This window comes from Oncorhynchus keta, chromosome 31, assembly GCF_023373465.1.
Source record: "Oncorhynchus keta strain PuntledgeMale-10-30-2019 chromosome 31, Oket_V2, whole genome shotgun sequence".
Taxonomy (NCBI): Eukaryota; Metazoa; Chordata; class Actinopteri; order Salmoniformes; family Salmonidae; genus Oncorhynchus; species Oncorhynchus keta.
Window position 1 is genome coordinate 5,292,637 of NC_068451.1, and position 26,902 is coordinate 5,319,538.

General features: G+C 44.0%; 1 protein-coding gene across 2 annotated transcripts; it reads right to left on the reverse strand.

The window, feature by feature from the left end:
* Positions 1 to 769: 769 nt before the first annotated feature.
* Positions 770 to 26,299, reverse strand: LOC118364030 (sodium/potassium-transporting ATPase subunit alpha-3-like). Of its 2 annotated transcripts, none has more exons than XM_052489360.1 (22): positions 26,050 to 26,299; positions 25,824 to 25,917; positions 13,837 to 13,956; positions 13,341 to 13,400; positions 12,661 to 12,864; positions 12,226 to 12,339; positions 11,907 to 12,041; positions 11,675 to 11,792; positions 11,022 to 11,290; positions 10,157 to 10,355; positions 7,419 to 7,663; positions 7,062 to 7,254; positions 6,465 to 6,777; positions 5,987 to 6,137; positions 5,516 to 5,684; positions 4,993 to 5,147; positions 4,641 to 4,764; positions 4,152 to 4,297; positions 3,767 to 3,897; positions 3,250 to 3,351; positions 2,399 to 2,490; positions 770 to 2,244 (listed from the first exon to the last, which is right to left on the reverse strand). In XM_052489360.1, the coding sequence occupies exons 2-22, from the start codon at positions 25,827 to 25,829 to the stop codon at positions 2,216 to 2,218; spliced, it is 3,075 nt and encodes a 1,024-aa protein (XP_052345320.1). In that variant the 5' UTR covers positions 25,830 to 25,917; positions 26,050 to 26,299; the 3' UTR covers positions 770 to 2,215. The 2 variants fall into 2 exon arrangements, with proteins under 2 accessions (XP_052345320.1, XP_052345322.1); XM_052489362.1 differs by having other exon boundaries at positions 13,837 to 13,917; positions 26,050 to 26,298.
* Between the last annotated feature and the right edge of the window lie 603 nt (positions 26,300 to 26,902).

A 26,902-nucleotide genomic window follows, 5' to 3' on the forward strand; every position in this document is an offset into this window, starting at 1 on the left:
GAACACAAGGCAAGACTAACAAAGCTTCAGAAATGTAAAATGAAGATGACTTGATATTCTTTACTCGCAGACAATTGTATAAATCTGTTTTACTAATGCGGAATATCAGTTGTCTGTGAAGGACTACTGCCTTTCTTCTGTTTGTAGTTTTTTTGTGGGGTTTTAAACATCAACGCCAAAATATTTACTTCATTTGGTCGTTTGGTGCATTACCCTGGGCTCTTGCCAACTCACAGTCTTCTATCAATCAGCTGTACACGTTGCAGTGTAACCTGATGTGATTCTCATGATTAGATGGCATCCTAGCGCTCTGCCAATGTGTGGTCCTTCTGTTGCTCAGTTGGTAGAGCATGGCGCTTGTAACGCCAGGGTAGTGGGTTCGATCCCCGGGACCACCCATACGTAGAATGTATGCACACATGACTGTAAGTCGCTTTGGATAAAAGCGTCTGCTAAATGGCATATATTATTATTATTATTACCTCAACACTATAGATACAGCACGGGAACACAGTAAAACACTAGATACAGCAGCAATCACTTATTCTCTTATAGCTATTTCATTGTGTATACACAACCCCAGATGTTGTCCAGGTGAAGACAAGAAAATCAATTACTGATCGTCCTACAACATGTCATCGATTCAGGCCTACATCTAGCATTTAAGCCATGTAGTATCAGACTGACAATGAGAGAAGAGGGGGAAAGGAAGCTGAAAGTCAGTGTAGCGAGTCGAAGGCAGGGAGAGATAAAGACACACAGACAGTGCTTGGTTGTATTAAATGGTCTAGATGTTTTATTGGTGTTGGTTTCATTTTCTTTCACACACATGTTCTACGACTGTTTTTTTTTACTTCCTCTGTGGTCTCAACCCCCTACAGCCCTCTGAGTAAGACCCAGCCTGAAATGGCTGTTCCTCTGCTGGTCTCCAATGCAGACCTTCACACGGAACTCAATACCTGGACTGTGTCACCTCGACTGGACCGGACTCCAGGAACATGGGACTCATCATCTCACACCAAATAATCACGCCACATTGCACCGGCACGTCAGAAGTGGTGGCAGGAATATGGACGCCATAGTATCTGTCTCGCACGTTTTCATAAATAAATAAAACACAACCTTGTCGCTGTTACATTTTTGCATCGGCTTTCTGAAAACCCGGCGGAAAAAAAGATTTGGAAACCATACAAAGAAAGGAAACAGAGTGATCTTTCCTCTTTTTCCCATAACACGCTCTACAATGTCGCCGATGTTCTTTTTCATTGAATGTATCTCTTGAGGTGTTTTATTTTCAACATATCATTTTTTATTTCTTTAAATCGGTATAGAATTATATAGTTTTCCTAGAACACACAGAAAGATTGAGTTGTATTTTCCAACTGGGTTGTGTACTGTAGTATTTAACAAGGACAATGGTTCACGCAGTGCACACAAACGTAGACAAACAGGGAGTAGAGGGGAGAGGAGGGTGTGAGAGACAGAAAGGGAGACCGGGGACGCCATGGCGGGGTGTGCTTTGTTATGCCTAAATGAGGGAAAGCAGCTCTCACACACTCCCCTCCCTTTATATAAATAAAAAAAACAAGTAAAACCATTGAACCCCCACCCCATATTATAAAAAAAACAACAACAACACTGTTGAAGAAAAAGGAAACGGTCGGAGTGAGAAAGACATCCGCTCTTCCTCCTGGAGAAAGGAGAGGGACGAGAGGGGACGGCTCGATTGGTGTCAGCTGTGGGATCTCGCTCGTGATCTGTATGTCTGTGTGTGACCGGAGGACGAGCAAAGGGTTGCAGGAGGAGGAAGAGAGGGAGGAACAGAGGTTTAGGGGGGAGGAGTGGTATGGCCCTTTTTTTGCCGAGCGTCGACACTCCCTTTACGATCATAGCTCATTCAAATCTACATACACAATATGCAGCTGCCGTTTGGTAGATATATTGGTTTATGTACACAGCAGTGAGAGAACACATGCAAAGAGTATCATAGGAGATGGAGAGGAGGAGGAGGAGGAGGGGGAGGGTTGATGTAGAAAGTCGTAAAGGTGCTTTGCTGTTTTTAATCTTTGGGGCAGTTGTGATGAAAATTGCTTTGAAGCGGTCGTTGTCTTTTACGGGGTGGGGCATCTGAAGACGTGTCTTGCCAGAGATGGAATGAAGGGGGGGAGAAACAAATGGAAAATGTAGGGGTATGAGTAAAGACGGTTTCCATCGCTCAATAGTATGTCTCCCTTTCCACCCAACCTGTAGGAGGAGAGGGGAGGGGAAAAGAAAGACAGGCGTCAGAGAGTTTTCCTGTTTTTGTGTCAATTAAAGATTGGCGTGAAGTTACAAATGCAAATCTCATGTTAGGATTTGGGCCTAAATGTTATACGTAGAGAAAGAGACAGCCATTTACCTCCTGGGTTCCTACGGATGAGCAGTTTTCGGATCTCATCATACACAAAAATGAGGACACTGTAGGGGACCGCACAGAACCACCAGCTGGGCCTGGAGGAAGGAAGGAGAGAGAGAGAGAGAGAGAGAGAGAGAGAGAGAGAGAGAGAGAGCAGAGGTGAAGAAACACACAACATTGCAGATAGGAGATCAATAAAAGGACCCCACAAGTTGTCAGTGGAGGTGTGTGTACAGTATGTGTGTATGTGTATCTGTTTGGTTTGAGGTAGGTATACGTCTATGTCTACCTGTTTGTGTAGATGTATGTCTATCTGTTTGTGTAGATGTATGTCTACCTGTTTGTGTAGATGTATGTCTATCTGTTTGTGTAGATGTATGTCTATCTGTTTGTGTAGATGTATGTCTATCTGTTTGTGTAGATGTATGTCTATCTGTTTGTGTAGATGTATGTCTATCTGTTTGTGTAGATGTATGTCTATCTGTTTGTGTAGATGTATGTCTACCTGTTTGTGTAGATGTATGTCTATCTGTTTGTGTAGATGTATGTCTATCTGTTTGTGTAGATGTATGTCTATCTGTTTGTGTAGATGTATGTCTATCTGTTTGTGTAGATGTATGTCTATCTGTTTGTGTAGATGTATGTCTATCTGTTTGTGTAGATGTATGTCTACCTGTTTGTGTAGATGTATGTCTATCTGTTTGTGTAGATGTATGTCTATCTGTTTGTGTAGATGTATGTCTATCTGTTTGTGTAGATGTATGTCTATCTGTTTGTGTAGATGTATGTCTACAGTATGTCTATTTGTATGTGTCGATGTATTTCTGTATATTTCTAGGGTTTACTCTACTCACTTTAGGGGGAACATCCTGAGTGCCACGTCCATGCCTGGGGTGTAGGATAGGAAGGCAGCCAGAGCTGTCTCCTCAAACAGGCCAAAGATCAGGATCTTGTTCCTAAGAGGAGAGTAGTGCAGAGAGACATGAGAATGAGAATGCATATAAGAGGGTGAGAGAGACTAATAGACATAGAGACCAAGCATACTGTATATTAACAAACGGACGGACACACAGACAGACAGACAGACAGACAGACAGACAGACAGACAGACAGACAGACAGACAGACAGACAGACAGACAGACAGACAGACAGACAGACAGACAGACAGACAGACAGACAGACAGACAGACAGACAGACAGACAGACAGACAGACAGACAGACAGACAGACAGACAGACAGACAGACAGACAGACAGACAGACAGACAGACAGACAGACACAAGACACAAGACAGACACAAGACAGACACAAGACAGACAGACAGGGAAAGAGAGACAGAAACAGACAGGCAGACAGGCAGACAGACTTACTTCATGCCCTGCTGGAAGACAGAGTTACGCCTGGTCTTGCAGACAATGACATCAGCCCACTGTACCACCACGATACTGACGAAGAAGGCTGTGTGACACGTGAACTCCACGATCTTCCTCTGTTCATATGTCTACACACAGAGAGGAGAAAGGGAGTGAGACACAGTATTTGAATCACAGAATGAAATAGAACAATAGAATGGACATTGGCATCCCGGCGATGTGACTAAAAGGACAGCCATCTTGGTCAGGGAATATTTATTTATAGAATCTGATCAAATATGGTGAAATAGTGTAAACAATGAATTTGCAGATATACTTGTAATATACTGTATTGCTATGTTTTGAATACTTATTTTGCCCCGGAATTGTAGCGTGTACCTACCCATTGCTGGCCATAGCTGTCTTCCAGGTCGTTGCAAGCGCGGTCGTCCCAGTTGAGCCTGATACCCACAAGAATTGAGGGTAGGAAGCCATTCTCAGCCAAGATCACAAAGTAGGAGAAGAAACCTCCCAGAGCCTGGATCATACCTTCACACACAGACATAGACACAAAGCGTTACCACATGATCACTCTGGAAATGATGTTACCGGATCCCACAAGGAGAAGCCATTGACTTGTCATATAGATTCGTGAACTATAATCCACTAGCCATAGATTTAGGATCTATAAGCATCGAAGCACTCATCAGTCTGTCAGATTCTACCACAGGGTTGTCGAAGACTAATCAATCATACTGTCCATAGAGTATTACTCAAGGACTTTATGGGGAAGTATTGATCATTGATCTGGCTGTGGGTTATGATAACATGTCCAGCTAATATGCACTGTCTTTATGGCCCCAACCAGGTAGAGGAGCTAATGGGGACCCACCGATTTGTCCGTAGGCGATGCTGATGAGCCTCTCGTTCACCAGCTTGTCTCTGGTGGGGTTCCTGGGCTGACGCTTCATGATGTCACTCTCGGCTGCCTCATAGGCCAGGGAGATGGCGGGCACCTGGGGGAGGGGGGGTCACAGGTCACACGTGAGTTTGTATGAGAAACAAACATTTTGATTGATTGCTCCACTGTGAGATAGGGCATATCAAGTTTACGTGTGACATTTTTGTCAACGATGCACATTTTTAAATTTTCTGAGCTTTCTGCCGTGTGTCTGTGTGCCATGTGTGTGTGTGTGTGTGTGGGTGCCGCATGTGTGTGTTATGTGTGTGTGTGTGTGCCGTACCATGTCAGTTCCCAGGTCGATACAGAGGATGGTGATGGTTCCCAGTGGTAGGGGGATGTTGACGATGATGAAGAGGAGGAAGGGTGTGATCTCAGGGATGTTACTGGTTAGGGTGTAGGCAATGGACTTCTTCAGGTTATCAAAGATCAGACGACCTGCAGGGAGATAGGAGGACACACACAGAGGTCACACACTGAACTCTGACCTCTAACCTATGTAGAATTGAGCGAAGGTCACTCAAGGTTGGATCAGGTTCTGCCCTTATTCATAAAGTGTCTCAGAGTAGGAGGGCTGATTGAGGATCAGGCCCCTCTTGTCCATGTGATCTTATTCACTCTAATCTAAAAAGTCCAAACTGATTTGCGATCAGCACCTACTCTGAGATGCTTTAAAAATACAGGCTCATGTTACCCGTCCCTCCTCTCTTCTCCTTTTCTGGCCTCTTTGACCTTTTGTCCACTTCTCCCTCTCACATGCTCTTCTACTCTTTCTATAATTTCTCCTCTCTCTCCCTATTTCTCACCCTCTTCCACTCCGGTGACGATGGAGGCAAAGTTGTCGTCCAGCAGGATCATGTCAGCGGCCTGCTTGGATACGTCAGAGCCGGAGATTCCCATGGCAACGCCGATGTCAGCCTTCTTCAGGGCAGGAGAGTCATTTACACCGTCACCTGTCACAGCCACAATGGCACCCTGGGAGGGACAGAAGAGTTAGCTTGTGTCCCAAACAGCACCCTATTCCCTTTATAGTGCACTTTAGTAGTGCTTTTGACCATGGCCCATAGAAAGTCACTATTGTACAAAAACTAGTGTGTGTGTGTGTGTGTGTGTGTGTGTGTGTGTGTGTGTGTGTGTGTGTGTGTGTGTGTGTGTGTGTGTGTGTGTGTGTGTGTGTGTGTGTGTGTGTGTGTGTGTGTGTGTGTGTGTGTGTGTGTGTGTGTGTGTGTGTGTGTGTGTGTGTGCGTGCATGCGTGCGTGCCGTGTGTGTGTCTCACCAGTCGCTGGCAGCCCTCTACGATGATGAGTTTCTGCTGGGGGGAGGTCCTGGCAAACACAATCTCAGTGTGGTTTCTAAGGATGTCGTCCATCTGATCCTGAGACAATTCCTTCAGGTCTGTACCATGGATCACACAAGCCTTGGCATCCCTGGAGACACACACACATTAGAATAGCTAGCTTGGATCGACAGAGGCAGGGCGAAAGTGACATGAGGTTAAAAATGAACGAGAGCATTGAATTAGCAGAACAGGATCCTGTGTGGCCTCACCGTCATTGTGAAATGATGTACTGTGTGTGTGTGTGTGTGTGTGTGTGTGTGTGTGTGTGTGTGTGTGTGTGTGTGTGTGTGTGTGTGTGTGTGTGTGTGTGTGTGTGTGTGTGTGTGTGTGTGTGTGTGTGTGTGTGTGTGTGTGTGTGTGTGTGTGTGTGTGCGTGTGTGTGTGGGTGTGTGTGTGTGTGTCTCATGTTTCTCACCTTGGGTTGACCTGGCTGACAGGGATATTGAGGCGAGAGGCGATGTCCTCCACAGTCTCGTTTCCCTCGGAGATGATGCCCACGCCCTTAGCGATGGCCTTGGCAGTGATTGGATGATCACCTGTCACCATGATGACTTTGATGCCAGCCGAACGGCATTTGCCCACAGCGTCGGGCACAGCGGCACGGGGAGGGTCAATCATGGACATGAGGCCCACGAAGCACAGGCCCTCTGTGGTGAAGTTAACGTCATCACAGTCGAAGGCAAAGCCCTTGGGGTACTGGTCCTCTGGCATTAGCAGGTGGCAGAAACCTGGGGAATGACAGGAGGTGCTAGCTTTACTTACCTGTTCTACTCATTCTCTACTAAATCAGTCAATCCTTCAGCTCTCACTTCTATTCATCATTGGATACGGTACATTTGACCCATTCTCCATGAACCAACATCCTGACCTTCCCCCCTTCCCTCTTCCTCTCGCTCTCCCCCTCCCTCTAACAACCCTCCCCACTCCTCTTATGCATTTTGGAAGGCCCATTTCTTTCTCTTCCTTCTTCACATCCCCCCACACCCCCTCTTTCTCACTCTCCCTGTCTCACCGAGTACTCTCTCTCCCAGTCCTCCAAGCTCCATGTAGGCGTTCTGGAAGGATTCCTTCATCTCCTCGTCCATGGGCTGCTCCTTGCCCTGGATGATGATGGTGGTGCAGCGGTCCAGGATCCTCTCTGGGGCTCCCTTCATCACCAGCAGGTAGCGGTTGTCATTGGGATCCTCTGTCTCGTGAACTGAGAGCTGAAGGGTTGGTTGAACATGGTAGGGGAGAGAGAGAGAAATAGGTGGGAAGAAGGGGGAGAGGTGAGATCGGACACGGTCACGGTGTTAGAAACCAATCCATTTGAGTGTTGTGTTGTGTTTGTGCGTGTGCATATGCATATGTACACGTGTGTGTTACGTACCTGGTACTTGTTGGTGGAGTTGAACGGGATCTCGGCCACCTTCTTGTTCTTCTCCCTTATTTGTTTGACAGAGCCACAGGACAGCTCGATACACTTGAGCAGGGCAGACTCGGAGGCATCACCAGCGGTGTCCCTCTTCAGGATGGGCAGTTGGTCCTGGCCGGCTTTGAACACGGCGCGGTTGCAGAGAGCTGCGACGCGAGCCAAGGCAGCCCATGAGGCTGAGGTCTTGTCGAAGGAGGCACCTGGAGAGAGAGGTGGCCGATTAGAGATGATAAAACAATATCAATTCCTAACCTGTAATTAAACTGTACTTGTCTGCGTAACTACCATGTGAATACATATTAATGAACTACTTAAAATCAAGAGGGATTCCTATACTTAAAATGGTCTCTAAATGTGACTGCGACCCAAACTTTAACCCTAACACCAACATCCAGCCCAAACTTCAGCTATAACAATAACTCCAACCAAAACACAAACTCTAATACTAACACTAACACTAACACTAACTCTAACATTAACTCTAACACTAACTCTAACACTAACTCTAACACTAACATTAACTCTAACATTAACTCTAACATTAACTCTAACACTAACTCTAACATTAACTTTAAAACTAACTCCAACCAAAACAAAAACTCTAACACTAATTCTAATATTAACTCCAATATTAACTTGAGCACTAACTCTAGCACTAACTCTAACACAAACTCTAACATTAACTCTAAAACTAACTCCAACCAAAATGTAAACTCTAATGCTAACTCTAACATGAACTCTGACACTAACTCTGACACTAACTCTGACACTAACTCTAACATTAACTCTAACTCTAACATTAACTAGAACATTAACTCGAACATTCATTCTAAAATTAACTCTAACATTAACTCTAACACCAACTCTAACATTAACTCTAACATCAACTCTAACACTAACTCTGACACTAACTCTGACACTAACTCTAACATTAACTCTAACATGAACTCTAACACTAACTCTAACTCTAACACTAATTCTAACATTAAGTCTAACACTAACATTAACATTAACTCCAACACTAACTTTAAAACTAACTCCAACACTAACTTTAAAACTAACTCTAACTCTAACATTAACTCTAACATTAACTAACATTAACTAAACCTAACTTAACTAACACTAACTCTAGCATTAACTCTAACACAAACTAACTCTAACATTAACTCTAACATTAACTCTAACATTAACTCTTAACATGAACTCTAACACTAACTCTAACACTAATTCTAACATGAACTCTAACATTAACTCTAACACAAACACTAACTCTACATCTAACAGTAATTCTAACATTAACTCTAACATTAACTCTAACACTAACTCTAACTGTAACACTAACTCTAATATTAACTTTAAAACTCCAACCAAAACGCAAACTCTAATGCTAACACTAACACTAACTCTAATATTAATTCTATATATTAACTCTATATTAACATTCACTCTAACTCTAACTCTAATATTAACTCTAACAATAACACTAACTCTAACATTAACTCTAACACTAACTCTAACACTAAAATTAACTCTAACTCTAACACTAACTCTAGCTCTAACATTAACCCTAACACTAACTCTAACATTAACTTTAAAACTAACTCCAACAAAAACGCAAACTCTAATGCTAACTCTAACACTAACACTAACTCTAACATTAACTCTAACAATAACACTAACTCTAACATTAACTCTAACATTAACTCTAACATTAACTCTAACACTAACTCTAACACTAACTCTAACATTAACTCTAACATTAACTCGAACACTAACTCGAACACTAACTCGAACACTAACTCTAACATTAACTCGAACATTAACACTAGCATTAACTCTAACATTAACTCTAACATTAACTCAAACACTAACTCAAACACTAACACTAACTCAAACACTAACTCTAACATTAACTCTAACACTAATTCTAACACTAACTCTAACACTAACTCTAACATTAACTTTAAAACTAACTCCAACCAATATTAACTATATATATATTAACTCTATATTAACATTCACTCTAACTCTAATATTAACTCTAACATGAACTCTAACATGAACTCTAACACTAACTCTGACATTAACTCTGACACTAACTCTAACTCTAACATTAACTCTAACAATAACTCTAACATTAACTCTAACACTAATTCTAACATTAACTCAAACACTAACTCTAATATTAACTCTAATATTAACTCTAACACTAACTCTAACATTGACTCTAAAACTAACTCTAACCAAAACGCAAACTCTAATGCTAACTCTAACATTAACTCTAACATTAACTCTAACTCGAACATTAACTCAAACATTAACACTAACATTAACTCTAACATTAACTCTAACACTAACACTAACTCTAACGTTAACTCTAACACTAACTCTAGCATTAACTCTAACACTAACTAACATTAACTCTAAAACTAACTCTTACATTAACTCTATCACTAACTCCAACCCAAACTCGAAATGCTAGCGCACATCACACTGAATGTGGATCTAGCATTCGCCAGACAATCTTTCAGTGCGCCAACATTTTTCACCCTCGGTTCTACTTGTAAAATCATTTAGCAAATTACGTTCAGAGGTGCTAAGTACTCTTGGCCAGAAAACACTATTGGTGTGTCTGAGCCCTAACATTATATCTAACACTAACTCCAACCCTAACCCTCCTGATCTCCTCTTACCAGACTGGTCCTCTGTGGTGTCAGCCTCGTGGATCTGGTTGTCGAACCACATGTGGGCCACAGTCATCCTGTTCTGGGTCAGTGTGCCAGTCTTGTCGGAGCAGATGGTGGAGGTGGAGCCTAGGGTCTCCACAGCTTCCAGATTCTTGACCAGGCAGTTCTTCTTAGCCATACGCTTGGCAGTCAGAGTCAGACACACCTAGAGCACAGAGACAGGGGAAAGACAGGGGTTATCCAGGAGCCAGAATGAAGGAGCGTACTGGTACGAACAAACTAGAAAGGGTACCTATTCTGAAGAAAATGAGTGTGCTTGCTTCAGCTGTCTAGTTGGTCTAGAGATCTATAATGTATTTCTGTAGAGCTATCATTGGTCTGGATCTAGTCTCAATCAATGTCTTATTATATTAATTGTGTAGTTAGCTGTCTAGTTGGTCTAAATCTACAGTCTAGTTGATCTAGAATGAATCTCATTTACAGTATGCAAATGTGACATTTCAGTCCTTTATTTTTTATATATTTGCAAAAAATTCTAAAAACCTGTTTTTGCTTTGTCATTGTGGGGTATTGTGTGTAGACTGATGAGGGGAAAAAGGTAAAGGGGTCTGAATACTTTCTGAATGCACCGTGTATAATACATGATATTTAGCAGATGCTTTTATCCAAAGCGACTTAGATGTTACGTACGGCTGTACCCGGGAGTCAAACCCACTATCTTTGTGTTGCAAGCGCCATGCTCTACCAACTAAACTGAGGAGGACCACTATAATCTGAAGTCTAGAGGTCAGGTATGAGGTTCAGTCGAGTTTCAGAGAGAAACAGCCATAGAGGGGAAGGGTCAGATGGAGAGGGGACCATGGTCACTCACAGTGACAGTAGCCAGTAAGCCCTCAGGGACATTGGCCACAATGATGCCGATGAGGAAGATGACGGCCTCCAGCCAGGTGTATCCCAGGCAGACGGCCAGGATGAAGAAGGTGATGCCCAGGAACACAGCCACGCCTGTGATCAGGTGGATGAAGTGCTCGATCTCCTTGGCGATGGGGGTCTTGCCCGACTCCAGACCGGAGGTGAGAGTGGCAATACGGCCCATGACGGTACGGTCGCCGGTACACACCACGATGCCACGCGCCGTACCTGAGAGGGAGAGAGAGAGAGAGAGAGAGAGAGAGAGAGAGAGAGAGAGAGAGAGAATATTAATTCAGGAAAATAGAGGTTGAAATGAGAGAAGAGAACTAAGGCGGGAACTCTTATATGCTTATGTGGGTAACTTCTGTGTCAACAGCAGCTCTATGGTATAATGTTACGTTTGAATCAGCTTAGCTGAACCAGTCAAAAGCTTAGCAAGCCTTAGTGCTGCTGGGGTGCAGCATCCAATACTGCAGTAGGACCCTGCTGACTGAATTTGGTAGGCCGAGTCTGACACGCAGGAATCGAGAAAAGAGGATAGGAGAATTGTCAGGGACAGAACAGCTGATGTGTCTGTCTGTTTGTCTGTGAGTTAGCCGTTTCTACGGTTACCTTCAACGCAGTTGGTAGAGAAGAAAGCGACATTGCGGGTCTCCAGGGGGTTGTCATGGGTACAGTCAGGTGACCTGCTCTGGGGTTCTGATTCGCCAGTCAAGGAGGAGTTATCCACCTATAGGACAAGGACAAAACCCAGAAGGACAAAAAATGTTACGTAAAAGATGTAGCTGTGTGAGTGTGTAATATATGAACTATGTATGTGCGTGTGTGTGTGAGTGTATGGTACCTTGCAGCCGTGAGCAGAGACGACTCTGAGGTCGGCAGGGATCCTGTCTCCTCCCTTCACCTCCACCAGGTCTCCTGCCACCACCTCCTCAGCGTTGATCGTCATCTTCTCGCCCTCACGGATCACCAGCGCTTGCTACGGGGAGAACACAGAAGGAGGGTTAGATAGTCCATACACGCATTCATTTATTCACACACACACTCACACACACACACACACACACACACACACACACACACACACACACACACACACACACACACACACACACACACACACACACACACACACACACACACACACACACACACGTGTTTACCTGGGGCACCATGTTCTTGAAGGACTCCATGATTTTGGAGCTTTTGGCCTCCTGGAAGTAGGAGAAGCATCCGGTGACCACGACGACAACAGAGAGCACGATACCCAGGTACAACTGAGGAGAGAGAGAGAGACAGGAAATCCCATTGTCACACTGTGTACACTGCAGGTCAACGCATAACAGGAGTATTTAGCTTCAAACTGAACACAGACCACCGCGGTAATAGTCACTAGACTAGATGATCATGCAAAAATAGAAAAAAGTGCAATGACAAAGTACATTAGCCATTTAGGTGTATGTTAGAATTAAGGCGAGGGACTGGCGCTGCTGGCAGTGTGTGTGAGGTTTGGTCAACTTAGGTATGTGTGATTCAGCTGTGTGTGGCTCAAACTGTCCCTTATGCTGTGGCTGTGTTTACGTTTGTGTGTGACTCACGTTGTCTCCTGCCGGCTCGTCCTCGGTGGCGGCCTGGATGGCGTAGGCCAGGAAACAAAGGATGGCGCCGGTCCACAGCAGGATGGAGAAGCCACCGAATAGCTGGCGACAGAACTTGATCCACTCGGGGGTGGTCGGGGGAGGGGTGAGGCAATTGGGACCGTCCCTGATCAGAAACTCTGCCGCCTTGGCGTTGGTCAGACCCTGGGTGGGGAGAGAGTGGGGTGGGTTAAACCTAGAACTCAATGTGTTGAAATTAGGGGTGACGCCATAAAAATCCTATTAAATCTAATATGTAATTATAAGCCTGCAGGTTGAATGCTTTTGTGACTACGTATAAGCACGTCTTTACAATATTATAATGAGGCTTAAAACGTGTTGTGTATTTTACGTAGAACGTTTTCAACTGACTCAAAAAAGGCTGTAACTTAGTAAGGGACATTATAAGATTAGAATTGAGACTTTATGAGGGGGCTTGAGATGTCTCAGTGCATTAAAACGTTGCTCAAACTGATCCCCTCAAATACACCGACTGTGTGGCATGAGTGAATGTAAAATACCACCATCTAGTGGCCTAGTAGCAGCTCTGTTAGTGACGCAGCAGGACTCGGTGATGACTCTAGTATCTCTGTGGTACACATAGATAGACCTCTATGGTACAGTGCAGGAGGAGGACTCACCTGGACAATGTCGGTGTTGAACTTCCTGCAGCACTCCTCTATGGACATCTTGTGTTCCGTCTGAAAGGTAGAGAGGGAGGGGGGGAAGAGAGAGAGAGACAGATACAGAGGGAGAGAGAGAGAGCATAGGGAGGAAGAGAGAGAGAGAGAGAGAGAGGGGAGAATAGAGAGAGAGAGAGAGAGCGAGAGAGAGAGTGTGTGTAGGTGTATTTGTGTGGGAGAGAGACACAGAGAAAAATTGAGAATATGCCACAAATATCACAACAATGAATTTAAAACAAACTAGGAGAATTTGGTTAAAAGTTTTTCTCCGAACTATTTAGAGTTTGTGCGTTCCAGTTACACATTGACTCTTGGGGTGTACCCTGAAATGGTTAGATATTCATACTCTAACTTATGGAGAGGCAAATGTTAGTATTTCAGTAATAGTTATGGGGGTGCCCAGCACACCCCTTGAGCAGGGCAGAGTGTGCGCCACTGTGTGCCAGTCACTTACAATCGGTACTTCTTTCTTGAGTTCATCCATGTCCTTCCCCTTCTTGTTCTTCTTGCTGGGAGAAGATTTGCCATCTTTATCCTGCGTGGTAGCAACGCGGTAACTGTCCGACCGCCCATACTGGGCGGGGGGGGACAGTAAGAGAGGGGGGAAGGGATTAGGGGGGGGGGATACTTTCATTATTATTTAAATAGAAACATGGTTAAAGCACCAGACACAACAGACGGGGAGAGGGACTTCATTATTTTTTCTCTGATACCCATTTGATCTTCACAGAGATCACAGACAGAAGGATCAAACGACCGTCTGGCTTTACTGCAGTGTCTGTCTCCTCTCGGAACCCGCTCTCACAGTTTGTATCCACTGGCCACCTGCTTCATTTGTCATTTATGTGAACTGTCACCAGACTACTGTATGTTCTCCACACACACACACACACACACGCAAGCACACACTAGCTGGTGGGGCACAGAGGCCCTGAAAGAGAAACAGAGTGCAGACACAGTGCATTATCTCATTCCTCAAAACCCCTCTAATTATTTATTTGATTTAACTAGGCAAATTATTATTTACAATGACGGTCTACACCGGCCAAACCTGGGTGACGCTGGGCCAATTGTAATCCGCTCTATGGGACTCCCAATCACAGCCGGTTGTGATACAGCCTGGAATCGAACCAGAGTGTCTGTGGTGACGCCTCTAGCACTGAAATGCAGTGCCTTAGACCGCTGCGTCACTCGGGAGCCCCTAGATTAGATTCATATCAATTCAGTTAGATTGGATACATCAATGTGACTGTGATGTGTTGAATATGAAACAGTTTTGCAGACACACACACACACACACGTCTCTCTTCTAGGGAGCTCAAAGTGTTGCATTAGCTCAATTTCCGATTTACACTAACTGATGCTCAAATCAAATCAATACAGAAGCCCCTGACCAGAGTCCCTCGGTTGACAGAATGAGAGAGAGAGATAGACAAAATGGCTTCCAGGAGGGTTCTATGGGTCCTAGTGGAAAAGCCGCTCATTGACACAGCCAACTCATCAAGGAAACTGACCTTGCTGCAGGATCAATACAATCAGTGATGTAATAAAGGACCAGAAGGGTTAAAGGACCACAGAGTCCAAACGGTTACCGGTCTGTATCTTACCACACCAAGAACATGTAACTCACACTTCATCATCAATTCTGATGATATGGTGACTTTTGTTGGTTGTAGCATCATCATCAAGTGACTGTACAAAGAGACACAGGGAAGCCCCCTGGTGGCTAATGTCAAGATAACATGCTCGGTCTACAGCTCATTTTTTCTTTAACTAGGAAACTCAGTTTCCAGGAAACTAGGAAACTCAGAACAAATTCTTATTTACAATGACAGCCTATGGACGACACTGGGCCAATTGTGCACTACCCTATGGGACTCCCAATCCCAGCCGGATGTGACGCAGCCTGGATTCAAACCAGGGACCGCAGTGTCAAGTGCCTTAGACCACTGCGACACTTGCCACTCGCCACACTCAGCTATGGTTTGACTGGGTTTCAGCTGTGTTACTGCTTGGTTGGAACAAAAGCCTGCACCTACACTGGCCCCCTTTGGATATGATGGCCCCCACCCTGTTAATTTATTCGGAATAATAAAGGGTAAATACACATTCAAGTCTAGTTATTTTGCCCCGGTCCATCACAAACCAAATAAATGGCCTATTTTCCAAGCTAAACACACATTACCTCGGCTCCCACACCCTGATAAACACACTTGACTGACTAAGTACAACGCCATGAATGGGTGAGGAAACTTGCCACTGAAAGTCCCAGTGCTTAATGCGAGTTGAGTTGAGAAATTTCGGTCTTGAATCTTCCACTTGTAAAAGAGACCAGTCTTAAGCGGTTCATTGTGGTCCGAAAGGGTTGAGGAGGATTTATAGTGAGCACTGCAGCTCTCCACTCTGCCCCTGATTTACAGAAGTAATACTGGAAGACACTAGAGTCTCCCTTGAACACAAACTAACCCTGAAAAGATTGGTTCAAACATTCGACCAAACACAAAAACACACAATATGACTACAAAATGTACAAAATCAGCCTTCCCACGTGCGCATGTGGATGTCATTATCCGAGAATGTGAGTGAACTCTTGCTGCAACAAGACCAGACAGGCCTAGCGAGCCGAATGCAGAACAAAGGAGAGATCAATAGAAAACTACTGCTACTCATACCCTTTGAGATTGGCCTGACCGTGTGTGTGTGTGTGTGTGTGTGTGTGAGTGTGTGTGCGTGTGTACTTCAATACAACATGCAAATTAAATACTCTGGTTGGCATCGATATAAGCATCTTCTGAGAAACAGTGTAGGGGTAGATGTTATAGATAAGCTAACAGGTCTGCGTTAGGCACACACAGGTGTGGAGTTTCTAGCTAGGCAGGCTTTTTCGATGGCTAACACTGAGTGGGCCATAGAAACGCATTTACAGTACATTGTTAGGTCCGACAGCACACCTGCTCATCACACACACACTTACACAATTTAGTGCTAATACAAACACTGGAAGAGCGCAGATGGGTGAAACAGGCATTACAGGAGAGGGATGGACAGAGAGAGATTCATGAAAAAAGAGAAAGGCCGTGATGGGGGCAGATGGAAAGAGAGACAGTAGTGGGAGGTTAGAGAGAGGGAGAGAAGAGCTCTTCTCTCACACCACTAATTAGATATTGACCACTATTCTTTGTCTGTTGACTCAGGCTGTGTATATCAGTGAGTGACAGCGTGACTGGGATCCCACTCTAACAGATTGTTCTATAACACTGTAAAACAAACAACCCCACCGGCAGGGTCGCGACCTTACAACCTGCGGACCCAGAGAGTGGGTGTTGGCCCCTTACCGTGCGTGTGTATGTGTGGTAGGGGTGTTAACGTGCATGCAGGCACGTGTGTGTGGGCTAATGCCACTCAATCTTTCCTGACACGCATGGGACAACCCAAGCAGCTCCTTTTACCCACACGATTTCTTCATTGTGGTGACGAGGTCACGACTATCGCCGAGGTTACAAGGCAAGACATTTAGAGAGCGTGGTTTTGTTCCTCATTGTTCAATGCAACATGGTATATGTCATCTATCTGTCCCTCTATCTATCGGTCTGTCTGCTTGCCTGTCTGTTTCTAAGCATTTGTTGTGGAGGTGAAATGTAAAGCAGAGACCGCAGGCTGAAATTACAACCACTAGCTCTCACACAGTCAGACAAAGGAAAGACAGAGGGACCTACTGACAGACACAGACTGGAGGAACTGGTGTCGGTGACTTTACAAACAGATAGACACCACAGTATAGAGTACTGCATCTCCTCTGCACATTTTCATCTTTTCAAGTAGAAGACAGACTGTCTGGAACAAGGAAGACAGACACATTCACTTTGGAGCCGAAAGCTAAGGCTACTAGCGTGCTAATCTAGCAGAGGAAAGTCGAACATCCATGGGTGTGTGTACACTGTGTTTGGAAGAAGAAAAAAAAACGAGCCAGAGTTCATCGGGTTCTACTGATGTCATGCTGCTGTGGTTTGTCTGGTTCTAATGTTCTGTTCTGGTCACATTACCAGGGAGGTTGGCATGGTGACCGAGGCTTAGTGGTGGGCGGTGGCCTAGTTCTGTAGGATCCCCTGATCTGATCGCTCAGTAATAATTGATGTCTAGGTAACTGGACATTTTCGGAAATAGCCAACACGTACTGTATGTGTGTGTGTATCTTTATAAGAAAGAAAGAGATACTTCCTTATATGCGCAAGCTATAAGCCTGCCAACAGCTAGGCAGAGGTGAGTCATTGTCGAGGTGGCTACAGACTGTCTGCGCAGCGAGAACACGCACTGCGGCAGACAGAGAGGGCGAGTGAGGGGGGGCGGCGGGAGGGGGGAGCAGAAAATAATAGGAACAGAGAAGGGAAAGGGTATGAGAAGAGGGTGAGAAGGGAAGAATAGGAGACTAGGAGAGATATTAGAACAGACAATGGCCTATATGTAATGGTTTCTCCGTTATTAATCAGACTCATTCGTTCTGAATTGAACATGGGGCATGTTTCATACGCTGAACACTTCCACCCTTTCAGTGAACTCCAGTAGCCAATACCATCCCTCAGGAGCATGTCAGTGTGTCTGTCTAGGGCACACAGGCTTGGGCATGCCTCCTAATGGTGATGGACCTGCGTGGGCATAAGGTGTGGCATCCCAGCCTCTCCTACTGGTACGCACGAGAGGTGAGGGGTTTCACAAGAGGCAGGGAGAAGTTGCAGCGTTTGGGTTTCCATTTTAGGGAATCAAAAAAGAGGAAATAGTAACTATTGCAGGAAAACAGTTTGACTGTGTGAAAAGTTTGCATTGACGAAGATGTTAGTTAGATGGCTCCATACTACACACATCCTGAAAGAAGTGACATAAACATCATTTCCTTGACTGGTTCCCAAATGACACTCTATTCCCTATATAGTTTGATTATCTCTTGTAAGCCTATCAGGCCAGCCTGTGACACTACTTGTTGATAGGCTGCTGTGAAGGGATCCTAGCCATTGGGGAAGGTTTGGGGGCGGAGGATAGTGATGATGACAGTTAAATGTCGATTCCGTCCTGCTGTGCCCCGTGGCAAGCTTGCATGTGGGGGTGGGGGTGCGTCAGAGGAGGCTGGTGGGGGGAGCTTCAGGAGGACGGGCTCATTGTAATGGCTGGATTGGAATGAATGGAACGGAGTCAATGTGTTTTTCATACGTTTGATTTGTTTGACACCGTTCCATTCAGTCCATTACAATAAGTCTGTCCTCCCATAGCTCCTACCACCAGTGTGTCTGTGCGTGTGTTGTTCGCATGTGCTTGCCTGTGCTTATTTGCATCTTTGTCTATGCCAGTTTTCTTCAATGTTGGGGTCGCGACCCTTAGTGCTGTCGCGGGGAAACTGTAGTGGGATCGCCAAAATTATGACATTTTTTTTTAAAATTTTTTTTTTAACAATTGGAACAAACAATTAAGAGTACAGTTTATTATATGGGACTATATACAAATGTTCTTGAGAAAGATCATTTGAAAAATAAGATTGAATTGAGTGTATCTATTTATTGGTTTTGATAAGAGATGAAAATGCACTGTATTAAATGGGATTTGTTGATGTAAAAATCGAAATTGACAGATTTTAAGGTTGTGTTATTAGAGTTGGGATGGGGTCATAAATGTGATCCCTGCTGAAAGAGTTTGAATATGACTGCTCTAGGCCTTAGTGTGAACTGTATACTATTATGTGTGCACAACGTTGGTGGGGATAAACTGCATTGTTGGTTAAGGGCTTGTAAGTAAGCATTTCACTGCAAGTATTCGGCTCACGTGACAAATACAATTGGATTTGATTTGATTGGATAGGGACATTTGGTTCCAACAGCCCTTGGGTATAGGGCTAGGTAGCCACAGTGGGCATGGCCTAGGGGTAGGGGGGCTGGTCTGGGTAGGTGGCTGGGCCTGGAGGCTCATGCTAATAGGATTAGCTAGACTGATTGCTCTTGTCTTGATTAGCCTACTATATTGTACACCAAATACAGTAACTCGACCTAGCTAACTTCCAGTAGAGAGTTTCTTCTCCATATTAAAGAGTGATAATGAAATGGGGAATCACTGCAAAAGAACTTCAGGAAAATCAAATCAAATGTTATTAGTCACATACACGTATTCAGCAGATGTTATTGCGGGTGTAGAGAAATGGTTTAGTTCCTAGCTCCAACAGTGCAGCAGTATCTAACAATTCACAACAATAAACACACATCTAAAAGTGAAAGAATGGAATTAAGAAATATATAAATGTTAGATGGAGCAATGTTGGAGTGAAATTGACTAGAATACAGTAGAATAGAATACAGTATGTATTGAGATGAGTATCATATGAGATGAGTAAAGCAGTATGTAAACATTATTTAAACATGATTAGTGCCTAAGTGCCTAATGTTCCATTATTAAAGTGCCCAGTGATTCCAAGTCTATGCATATAGGGCAGCAGCCTCTAAGGTGCATATCTAAAAATAGTTTCATATAAAGACACGTCTTGGTTGTAAAATATTTGGTGTTGCTTTTTGTCACAATGACAATTACTTTCATTTCTGGATTCTCAACTTCTTCTCAAATGGTGATTTTCTTAATTTAATAAATATATAAACAGTGGTGGAATTACAACCCAATTGGAATGTAGTGAAGTAAATGTAAAGTTGTCAAAAATATAAATATACTGAAAAAATATATAAACGCAACATGTAAAGTGTTGGTCCCATGTTTCATGAGCTGAAATAAAAGATCCCAGAAATTTTCCATTCGCACAAAAAGCTTATTTCTGTCAACTTTTGTGCACAAATTTGTTTACATCCCTGTTAGTGAGCATTTCTCCTTTGCCAAGATATTCCATCCACCTGACAGCTGTGACATATCAAGAAGCTGATTAAATGGCATGATCATTACACAGGTGCACCTTGTGAGCACTCTAAAATGTGCAGTTTTGTCACACAACACAATGCCACAGATGTCTCAAGTTTTGAGGGAGTGTGCAATTGGCATGCTGACTGCAGGAATGTCCACCTGTTGCCAGAGAATGTAATGTTTATTTCTCTAGCATAAACCGTCTCAAATGTTGTTTTAGAACATTTGGCAGTACCTCCAACCGGCCTCACAACCGCAGACAATGTGTAACCACGCCAGCCTAGGACCTTTACATCCAGCTGGGCCTGGCCCACCCAATAATTTATTTATTTAACTTGACTGATTTCCTTATATGAACTGTAACTCATTAAAATCGTTGAAATCGTTGAAATTGTTGCATGTTGCGTTTATATTTTTGTTCGGTATAGTAAAGTACAGATACCCCCCAAAAACGACTTAAGTAGTACTTTAAAGTATTTTTTCTTAAGTACTTTACACCACTGTAAATAAATAAAGTTACATTAAATTCTATTAAATTGTTTTGATGTTCAGAGGTATGGAATTCCAGCCAGACCCTGAGGTCATGACCTCTTATAGCAGAAATGATACACTGTGTATCTATTTGCATGTGAACACACACACACACACACACACCAAACATTCTGTATCCTCATTTAGCTCTCGTGGACAAATCATTTGTGTTCCCTTCCAAAAAAACTAACAAAACCAAAACAAAATCCCATCTTATGGCATTACTCCTCCTGTCCTACCCTCATCCCTTCATCCTTCCCCCATGGCCATCTGTCCAGCCCCTGATCTGTTCATCCTGACAGGCAGCTGTGCTCCAGTTTAGAGTCTGCATGTGTCCTTGTCTCTTGTCTCGCCCATTGTGAGTGTATGTCAGAGTTTTCTTTAGGAAAATGTGAAGCAGGACATAGACTGTTGCCTATATGCACTTGAATGACGAATGGGAAGAGTGCTTCAATTACCAGTTTAGAAGTAAAAATAGTAGTTATTTTTAATCGTGGCCATCAAAACTGTTTTTAACACGCAATTGCATTTAGAATTGTTATGCAATGATTGGGCTCATAAAAGCACGTTTCACTCTAGCAGGAACGAATGAGCTGTTTGAGAATCTGTAGCGGCAGCTCTCGCACTGTCTGACAGATAAACGACTAACGAAAATACACCAATTTAATTCCACTAAATTATGCAAATGAACCTATAGACCAATAAGCATGACGGGTATTAATGAATAGGCTAAAAAGCATTATCGGCCAAAAGTTGTCTATTACTGGCTAACGGAAACCCTGGTATATATGTGTGTGGATGTGAGTATGTGAGTGTGTGTGTGTGTGTGTGTGTGTGTGTGTGTGTGTGTGTGTGTGTGTGTGTGTGTGTGTGTGTGTGTGTGTGTGTGTGTGTGTGTGTGTGTGTGTGTGTGTGTGTGTGTGTGTGTGTGTGTGTGTGTGTGTGTGTGTGTGTGTGTGTGTGTGTGTGCTCCTCAGTGAGAATGGTGTTGTCTAGATTGGTATGGTAAATTCTCTCTGTCTTTCTCCTATGGGGGGTTTCCTGAGGACATTCTGTGTGAATGCAGATGATCTCGGTGACAGAGGATACATAGCAACTCCTGCTCTGTGTACTGTCTGGTCTTATAAAGTCTTCTGGCCTCTGACGTACCGTGCTACCTGTGACACGGGTCTGGGAAAGAAAACGTCATTCGGGCAGAATGGAGATAAATAAATACATTTAAGCTTTTCTGTATATTTTCAACTGAGACCTATTCAATGTACGTAGTTGATAATGAAAGGGGGAAGAAAACATATGCACACACACACGCGCAAGCGCACGCAACACACACACTAACATCCTGGGCGCACATTCTGAATTAGTAATGTCTGTGTTGGCAGGGAACCCAACTCTCCTCTGTTTCTTACTCTCTGCAAACCCCCACTTAACATTTCCCGAGCATTGCAGCAACGTTAACCAACCAGGCTGCCCTATCTTACATTACAATCGATTAAATGTTTAATGTTATTTGACTAACTCATGACCTTAGTACGGAATCCAATCTGCTTTGAAGGGTAAGGGAGTCATCAAAACTCAAATAGAACCATAATGCAACATTTCCCAAAAAGTCCCCAAATACTTACTTAATACCCTACCGTATTACCCTACCCTTAAAGTAGGTCCTTCTAGCTAAGCTAGAAGACTGACATTCAAAACCATGTCCTTCCAAATGACTCTTTAAGGACAGAACCCTCATGAATATCCCACTAGTATATTGATTATGGACTATCAGTAGGATGCCCAGGACAGCTCGTGGACATACAGTGCACTGCACAAACCCTCCAGACTCAGCAGCAGGACACAAATGACTGCAGATGCAGTGAGGAGGGGAGTGAACTAGCACTCTGCACCAAACTCTGGGCTGGGCCACAGCTATATCTACACTATTAGAAAAAAAGGGGCTATCTAGAACCTAAAGGGTTTCCTTGGCTGTTCCCATAGGATAATTTTTTAAAGAACCCTTTTTTGGTTCCATGTAGTACCCTTTCCGCAGAGGGTCCGACATGGAACTCAAAATGGTTCTACCTGAAACCAAAAATGGTTCTACATGGAAACAAAAAGGGATCTCCTATAGGGACTGTCGAAGAACCCTTTTGGAACCTTTTTTTTCTAAGAGTGTACCTTGTCCCATCATGACCAAGCAAGCCTTACCTAAATACCTACACCCTTACCCTTTCCTATACCCGTCCTGTACACACCTGGCCAGTCTAAGGAGATCGCCAAGCGTACAGCTCTCTACCTCTGTGCCACTGCAATGATTTATCCCCACACCACCTACACCAATATGCCCGTCCTTTATGCTATATATCCCTTCCATTTCTTCCCTTCAATGAGAGAGGTGATGGGGGATATCAGGGGGAGCAACCCTATGCTCCTCAGTCCCTGTCCAGTGAACTCTCCCTGATATCCCCATTACCTCTCTCTGCATCCCATACGGATGAATACCTATACCTCCCCCTGTCCTGTCATTCCATCTGCCTCCTGTCTCTGTGGTAACCAATCCCCAAGAGCAGAGGCAAGCAGGGGAAACAGGAGCCATGGCCATGTGAGCTCAGGTCATTCTCCCGCAACAGGGTACAGCCCTCCCCCTCTCTCTCTGCACCTACAGATCAGTCACAACTCATTTTATCCCCCTCCCTTCTTCACCCTGCACCCACCCACCCTCCATCTCCTTTTCTCTCTTGCTCACATGTCCGAAGGTGAAATGTCTGCAACCATCTTCACTTGCTCTCCTCTCCCATTTCTCTAACTCACTCCCTCTCTCTCTCTCTCTCCCCCCCTCTCTCAGCATCATTAGGTTACCCCATCTCTGACTGCACCAGAGCAACTATACACACATCAGCAACCTCAATTGCTCACAACTGGTGTGTCAAATTAAATAGGCTGTCTGTCTGTCTTCAGTGCCCCTGACACTACGCCTCAGTGTTTGCTTGCTAAAGCATCCCTTTCTGCGTAACTCTCCGAGTCTGCCAATCGCAGCTTTTTAAAGGGAATTTCCACTCAACAGGCACCGCCCCCATTTTGACGCCGCAGCCCGGCGGCCTTGGGGATGGACAGTTGGCAGTGTCATGGCATGGCATAGCGCGTCAAGCGCCAGATCGACTTGGCAGAATGTCTTGTATATTGTCAAAGAATCATAGGTGTGAGATGGGTTAAGGTAAATGACATATTCCTTCCAATTATATGAAAATGCAATTATTATCAGAGGTCACACACATATTTTATTTGCGCGCCGGATGAGGACCCCCACCCCCTGTCTCATTCACACATAGATCAGACAGTGTAGCCTAACTTTGCCACGGAAGTGGTTCGTGCGTAAGCACTTTTTCCACTCCATCCCATTTGACGCAGTGCTTGGTGCTACAGATGATTCTCGCATCCTCATGAATAGCCTATCACCAACGAGTGCTTCATTTCTCGCCGCTCCACAGCAGACTTCGACCGAGAGAAATGCCCCCAAGGCCCACCCAGGTCATAGATGGAGATAGCTGATATCATTAGTGCCTGCGCTGTCGGTGTCTCTTCAATAACGTTCGGTAACCGTGGGCGATCCAGCTTCATCAGCCACTCGAATTTTGTGGCATCGTGTCATCAAATTATTTCAACCCCTAGAACCGAGTCGGGGATTACATTTTAAACTGTCATACAATCAAGATAAATGATGAGACCGAAATTGCGCAACAGTCCATAGCGATAGTCGCAGCATCACCTTGAAGTGTTCCTACAGAACTATTCAGTCAAATTATTATTGGCTTTACAAAACAGTGAAAATATTGGTGTTATTATGAACAATTATGTATTTTTATTGAGACGTGATGTTTTTCAAAAATATCAGCCAGGGCCGGGCCGCATCCACCATTTGACGCAGTGAGGGATTCAGAACTTCGTGTTCACTTACACATCCAGACCCAAATGTATCATCACCCAGCATTCACAGGACATATTTTTCAATCTATCGTGTGTTTTCACTGTCAACGATTATCGAGTCCCTATTGTCACTAATTAAAGGGGAAATAAGCTGGTGAAGCGCTTATTCCTGGTAACCGCATTATGACGCATGGGTAACGGAAGCTGCAGTGCGCTCAGGCATTGCATACCATACCGACATACGCAATCTCCTCAGTAGCCGGGTAGACTAGGGTAGGTTTTCCAGGTAACTACTTCTTCGTCAAATGCTGCGAAGAAGAAGTTACATGAGCCATCGAAGATTTAAAGCAGTAGACAATTGGGTCGCGATGATAATTTACATGGGCAATAGGGTGCTGTAATCATGCACCCATTCGAATACACAGCCACGTATTCTAAAGTCATCAAATACAGGCTAATAATAACGGATGTGAATAACAGAACATTGTGTCCCATTGAAATCCCTCAGTGACATGCCAAGTGAAGCCTATACGCAGTGGTCTCTCTCGCTAACTCAATCTCTCTCTCTCCCCCCCTCTCTCTATCGCTCCCTCTCTCACGATAGCCGGATGTCAGAATAAACCGATTACCATGGCAAGGTTATAGACAACGTGTCACGATATGCCTACTATAGCCTATAGTCTATATTAATGCATATGACAAACCCCTGAATAAGACAATTCAATCATATTGTTGTTCGTTCCATATCGTATGAGAAGCAAAAGAAACAGCAGCAAATGACAGTAAATTACATTAAATCATTCCATCAGCAGATTCTAACCAATTCATTGTCAAGTTGAAACCTTAAAACTGCAGTAGAAATGACAGAGAGCTGTTTTGTGCCTGCTCTAGCCTACTCGTCACATCAATTTGTCGCAGTCTATGAGACCGTAGACTATATAGCCTAAAAAAAAATCCGCATTGGAGTCAATGTCACTCAAATATTTCCAGAGAAGAAAAAACATGACACTGCAGTATGGTGCCCTTCCCCGTCAGCATCTGGGGTTTTAAACAGTTTTCAAGGCATTTTATAACTTTCATGCATCATAAGGCAGTTATAAAGTTGGTAGACGCCGGGCTTACCCCCATGTTGGCGCAGTCAGGCTTCTCTCCTCAGGTGATGCAAAGCTTGAGAGTTGTCAGCCCCTCAGGTGGAATTATATCAAAATGGTATTGCCTTTTAAAAACGTAAGAAAGATTTGTATTCAGTTATTCAGGTAAAAACGAAAGGAAGCGACAAAGACGTCAGTCAAGCAAATTTCTATAAAACAAATTGGTTAAATTATTAAATAAACGGATTGTCTCTAACCTCCAAAAAAGGTTACTGTCTTTTCCCCCTCCACCTAAACGTCTTTCAAATGAAATGTTGCGGTCTCAAGCAGAGCATCACGCGAGGATGCGGGTCCTTCTCTTGCTCTCTGATAGTTGCGGTAAAAGACCGGTGAAACTCAGAAGCCACACTGCTCCGGTTTTTTAGGATTTGATCTCCCTCCGCGGCTCTGTTGGCTGCCGCAGTACTCTCTTCTCTACACACTACCACTCCGCCTATGGAAGAAGCGCCAGTGGGTGTGAGCGATAGCAGCGCCCCATTGTAGCAAAGCTGATAAACCATGGACCTGGTAAACCCGCCCAAGGACCACTGAATTGACCAATAGGAATTACGAGCAACTATTTGATGACAGGAAATCTAGCCAATCATCACAAGCACGTAACACTGGCCAATAGAAGACCTAATCAGCCCCTCCTTCTTTACTGCAGAATTCCAAGGCCGTTAGCCATCAGCATCCTGAGCCCCTAGGCCCAAATTTTGTGTAAATGGACATACAAGGTGAGATACTATTGTCGTGGTTGTCTTGTATTCATGTAACTTATTTATGTTTTATAGATTGATGGTATTGTGTGCTGTATTGCATGTGATAATCACCCCTGTCTTTCTGGCGGTGTTGGTCACTGTGCACTTGCAATTACATAGCAGACGATTGAGAGAATAGGCTACACTGGTAGAATATAATAAATCTAGGTCCAACAATTTATGGTTCTTATTGGACAGTAGACTAGAATATCAATCAATCAATCAAATGTATTTATAAAGCCCTTTTTACATCAGCAGATCTCACAAAGGGCTTATACAGAAACCCAGCCTAAAACCCCAAAGAGCAAAA

Bases quoted from the DNA above. Each gene is read 5' to 3' on its own strand.
- LOC118364030 (XM_052489360.1), bottom strand. The intron at 5,685-5,986 runs GTGAGACACACA...TGTCCCTCCCAG, and splicing joins TAGAGGGCTGCCAGCGACTG to GGTGCCATTGTGGCTGTGAC. The intron at 2,491-3,249 runs GTGAGTAGAGTA...TCCTTCCTCCAG, and splicing joins CTCAGGATGTTCCCCCTAAA to GCCCAGCTGGTGGTTCTGTG.